This window comes from Citrus clementina, unplaced genomic scaffold (genome assembly GCF_000493195.1).
Source record: "Citrus clementina cultivar Clemenules unplaced genomic scaffold, Citrus_clementina_v1.0 scaffold_3, whole genome shotgun sequence".
NCBI lineage: Eukaryota > Viridiplantae > Streptophyta > Magnoliopsida > Sapindales > Rutaceae > Citrus > Citrus x clementina.
In genome coordinates this window covers 25213914-25219478 of record NW_006262339.1, presented here as the reverse complement: position 1 = coordinate 25219478, position 5565 = coordinate 25213914, and the positions used below count along the sequence as shown (strand labels likewise).

Here is a 5565-nt window from a genome sequence, read left to right as displayed (position 1 = left end):
ATTACCTATTGTTGTTAGCTGTAAGGTGAATTCAAACACCTGGTTACTAAACGGCGGCGTTTCAAGTTTCTTGATGGCTTAACAAACTCACATGAGAAGCACGACCGTGTTATTACTTTGAAACTGCAAAGAGTGCTAGCGTTTTGGAGTCACTTGAATTAAGTAAATCACACAAGCAGTCACGTGAGCTACAATTGAAGCCAAGTTCATTATACCAGAATCTTTGCACACGTGTCATATAGCTGTGCATTCTGGGTTGTTAAGTTTGTTAAGAGACTGGTTTATAAGCTGATGAATCAGGAGAAGCTGCGTGAATTCGAGAGAAATACTGAGAGGAATTGTAGAGAGAGAGAGAGAGTTAAATCTTATTCTTTGTTCTTTTGTTCTCAACTCTCTGTAACAAACACCTTGAATCTTTCAATGAAAGCCTGCTGATGGATTCACCCGTGGATGAAAGCCATTAATGGCTGAACCACGTTAAATTTGCTGAGTGTTCTGTTGATTGTTCTCTGCTCTTAGTTGTTCAGTTCTTGTGCTGTTAATAATCCTTTGTTTGATTCAAGTGAGGTTTATTGATTCTTCCAAATCGATTAATCTGTTACATGCAACTCGATTGATCTTGACAAAGGATCTTGGGTAGAATCTGATTTTGTTGTGTGAATCGAACGAATCAGATTCTACACCTATCAACCACGGTGACAAGATTAGAAAAATAATTGAGTTGAAAATGCTGTATTGACAATCCTCATTTGATTTAAAAAAAAAATAGAGGTGATGTAATATATCTTTCAGTATGTAATCTAAACAATAAATTTTTAAAATAACAAAAAATGGCATATTAGAAAATCTAGACTACGACAGATCGACTATATTCTCTCCATGGTAGTAAATTTAAGATAAAAATAAAAAGTAAGAAGCATTTTTTATCAATTTAGCTAATGATACAACTGTATGGGGGATAAAAGAAAGCACATTGTTGTAGGGGATATGAGATGGAATGGAGCAATAAAATCTACTCCTCTAAATACGATTGTTACTCGTATAAGAATTTCCCATCTATGTTAACGCAAGGAATGTTTGCAATCTTGGGCCACTCTTTTCCTTTATCCCTTTTGCACTCTTTTTTCAGCTTCGGACAAGCTTCGATTGTTAAATCCAGGAGTGAGGTTGGAAGGCCCTCCTCTGGAAAAGATTTAAGATTTGGACATTTAATGAGCAGCAAAAATTCAAGAGAGGTTAGGCTTTGAAAACCCATTGAAGATAGGTATTTCAATTTCGACAACTTAACAATAAAGAGGTTTCTGAGAGAGGTCGGCAACATCATTCCCATCTCCTCGTCCGGAAAACACTCTGCTTCATCACATCCATAAATATCAAGGCTTCTGAGAGAGGTAAGCCTGTGCAACCCCCACTGAATGAGTGGCTTATAAATTTTCACATCAACTCCAATACTAAGTGTTGTTAGATTGGTGGGAAAACCTTCTTCTGGAAAAGATACAATGCTCGGACATTCACTTACGTAAAAATGTTGAAGAGAGTTGAGTTTGTGCATGTCACTGGGCAGGGCTTCAAGCTTCTCACAATCAGCTATCCAAATGCTCTGTAAATTATGCAGGCCACTGGGTATTGACTTCAGCTCTGGACAACTACTTATGTGGAGGTATTCAAGCCCCTCAAGTAGCTGGATTCCTGATGATAAACTTGTGAGCTCTGGGCAGCGCCTTATCTCCAGATGTTTCAGCTTCACTGATGAAGAAGAAGAAGTATCATCATCTCCACCATCGACCAAATGCTGCAAGTTCTTACAATTCTCTATCTCAAGCCTTTTAAGAGATGCTGGTAGCTTGCTTCTTGCAATGAATGTTACAGAATCACAATCTCGGATGTACAAACTTTCCAGTTGTGAATTGTTGCCTATAATTTCCTCAGGCAATGTTTTTAAAGCTCTGGCATTTTCAATTTTAAGAGACCGCAGATTATTGAGAAAAAATTTAATCTCTGGAAATGAAACTAGACTTACGCAGCTTTCATCAATTGACACCTCTTCAGGGGAGGTGATAACTTGCAACCCTTTCTCTGGCTGCTCAATTTCATGCCATGACGTGATCCATTCAAAATTTCCAATCCGCAAAGTCTCTACTTGATGAAGTCCTTGCTTTAAAAATTTTCTTAACTCCAAAATATTGGAAATAACTGTCACAGAGTCTGCTTCTGTACAATCACTATGTATCATTCCCTTGCATCCGCGTATCTGCAATGTATCATTTGAAATAGTCATAGACTCGATCAACTTTGAGTCAATTGGAGTGCTGCACACAAGTCCCTTGCATTCATGAATTTCTAATTTGCAAAGATTCAGAAAGCTTGAGAATGAAACTACCAACTCTCCACATTTACTAACAACTAGTTTCTCTAATGAAGGTAGATGCTCTGGCAATTTTCCAGAGAATAAGGGACATCTTACCATGGAAAGTTCACGGAGGCTGGAGAATCCTGCAACAATGCCATCTTCTTCCAATTTAGTGTCCCAATACTCCCACTCTGGTAAATTCTCAAAACAGAGAACCTCCAATGATTGAAAAGGCTTTGAGAAATCCTCACCATAAACCTCAGCACCCATGCTTTTCAGTTTCATCAAACCTTTAATAGTAAGATGTTTAAGTGAACTCAACAACCCGAGCGATGGCAAGGATGTGCAATTTTCACAGTTTTCTAATTTAAGAACCTCCATCTTGGAGAAAGATGTATCTCCTATCCAAGAAGGAAATTTTTTTCCACCATAGCCCTCGATTGCAAGTTTCTTGATGTTTGTACAAGGTTTTAGCATGCCAAGTACAAGTTCTTGTCCATCCTTATTTCGTGAGTTGTCAAACTGAGATCCCCATTGCAATGACAATGCTTCTAGATTCTGCTTCTCGCATAACATCGCTTCGCTTGCCTCCGACGTACGGTCCACATTTTCCAATCCTGAGATGCAAAGTTCTCCGCCAAGAAAATTTAAATTCTTCAAATCCGTCAAAGTGGAAACTTTTCCCTTGCCCACAATAAAATTAGACAACGTTTGAAGACACTTCAACTCCTTCATTCCCGGTGGCATCCCTTTTAGTGAATTTGCACCTTTTATATCGAGATGACGTAACTGAAGCAAATTCCCCATTTTGGATGGCAACTTAATCAAACAATAACAATCTCTTAATATCAATATTTGCAAGTTCAGTAGCAAGCTTGTTGACTCGGGTAAACTTTTGATACTAGAGCCTTCGAGGTTGAGATACCTTAGAGATCTCATAGTGTCAAAAGAAATGGGTAACTGGGTGATGTAGTATCCTTTTAAAGATAGCACCCTTAGCTTCTTGAATTTTGGCAACAACTCCGATAGAAACATGTTAGTAATGTAAGTGGTGGCTCCTATTGTGCTTATTTGCAAGAATGTCCTCAGCTGTGCAAGTTGAGCATTACCGATAACTTCAAATTTATTTTTACCATCACACCATCCTTGATTGTAAGAATAATGACGAACCCGTTCAAATCTTCTCGATGGCTTATTGACCTCTTCTAACCTGAAAATAGTGTCGCCGGAAACCAATTGAGAGAGATCATGAACTAGGTCATGCATTACAAATTTAGAGCTGTCAACACATGATTGCTGGAAAATTGACCTTGACACTAGACCTCGGAAACACTCTCTTCCCCATTCTTCTGGCTGCTTATTGTTTTCGGAATATTGCTGAATGACACCTTCAGCCATCCACAAAAAAACAAGCTCATTCTGCTCAAATTCATAATCTTTAGGGAAAATAGCACAATAAGCAAAACATCTCTTCAACTGAGAAGGAAGACAGTGATAACTCAATCTTAACACTGAGAGAATGCCATTTTGTTGAGGAAGATCCAATATATTGCTGTTCAATATTTCATCCCATTCATCATGTCTCTTGGAACGTAAAAGTCCCCCAAGAGTTTTTGCTGCTAGGGGCAAGCCTCCACACTTTCCAACAACTTTCTCGCGAAATAAATCTGAAATTTGTTGTGCAGTAATATCTTGACCCACGAACGCGTGCATCATGAACAGGGACCAGCAATCTTCATCTGACAGGCACTGTAGGTTATATTGTTGAATTGGTTCCATTGTTGCTGCAACATGTGCATGGCGAGTGGTGACAATAATTTTACTGTTTGGTGCAGCAGCCAGGAATGGAGCTTTCAGATCTTCCCACAAGCAGTAGTCCTCGTTCCATACATCATCTAAGACCAGCAATAATTTTTTCCCATCAACAGCCCTTTTTATCTGAACCTGCACTTCGTTTAAAGCCTTGAGATCACATGATGCGAAGGTGATTGACTCAAGAAGAGCCCTTGAAATGTTCAACACATCAAATTCATCAGAGACACAAACCCATGCTTTTACATCGAACTTGGAGTCCTCAACGGCCCTGTCATTGTAGACCTCCCGAGCAAGAGTTGTTTTTCCGACCCCAGCCATGCCAACGATTGGTATTACAGCAAGGTTGGAATGATCACTTGACGTATCAGTCAGTACCATTTCAAGCATTTTGGCCTTATCTTGCTGCCTTCCAAAAACAGCACGTTCAGTTGACACACTTGAAGTGGGTGTTCTTCGTTGTGCAGTAGTAGTTGATGATGTCCCTCCAGGGGTCAATTGCAATCCAAGATGAATTCTTTGATTGCAGAGTCGATCAAATCGGCCGGTGATATCTTTTATGCTGGACCGCATTTTGCCATTGAAATTAACAGTGTTCTGAATTTTGAAACAACCGAAACAAGCTGCCGGGACGAGCATCTGAACTTTGCTACTGCTTGCTCCGTGATCACGATCTGCAATGAACTTGCGTTCCAAAGCCTTGGTGGCAAACTCATCAAGAATGTCCTCAGCATCATAAGCCAAGTCTCGGAGATCGTCCAGCCACAATTTCACAGCCTCGTCCGTCAGTTGCTTCTCCTCTGCGTCCCTCAGCACAGCCTGAATCATCATCAAACAGTCTTCCCATTTCTTCAACTCGGAAGCAACCCCACCTCCAAGTTGGCTAACAAAGTTGAGCAAATCACCACCATGGGGAGCCAATCTGTCAAAAAGCACCTGAAAGACAGCTGAGAGTAAGAGCTCTCCAACAGCCATAGTTTAGTTTTGTACTTTTGTTCACAGGAAAGTAAAGGAGTGGAGTGTAGGATCAAATGGGATTGAATGCAAGTAGAGCAAAAATCGGAAGCAGTGCATCAAAAGCCTGCAGAAATGGTTAGATTCAAAACCGTGGACTCCACATATCACGATCATCATCGAAATTTTGAGATGGCCGTAAAATAAACTTCTTTTTCTTCGTTTTTCAAAAGTCAAGTCTTGCATTGACTGATTCTAGACATTTCCATTTCACACTGCGGTCTTGAAACAGATTTTCTTTATTCATATAATTTCGTGTATGGATTTTCAAGAGTAGCTGTAGAAATTTACTTTTGAGGCGACCAACTTTTTAGCATGCCGTAGAGTTGAATTTTTCACATATACACAAAAGGTTTATCAGAAAAACTTAAAGAAAAGTCTGTATTTGC

The 5565-nt window shown here is 39.7% G+C and overlaps 1 protein-coding gene across 1 annotated transcript; it reads right to left on the bottom strand.

The window, feature by feature from the left end:
- Positions 1 to 1033: 1033 nt before the first annotated feature.
- Positions 1034 to 5137, bottom strand: LOC18048767 (putative disease resistance RPP13-like protein 1). Its single transcript, XM_006441936.1, has one exon. It carries the CDS (start codon positions 5135 to 5137, stop codon positions 1034 to 1036), a length of 4104 nt encoding a protein of 1367 aa, XP_006441999.1.
- Positions 5138 to 5565: the final 428 nt, after the last annotated feature.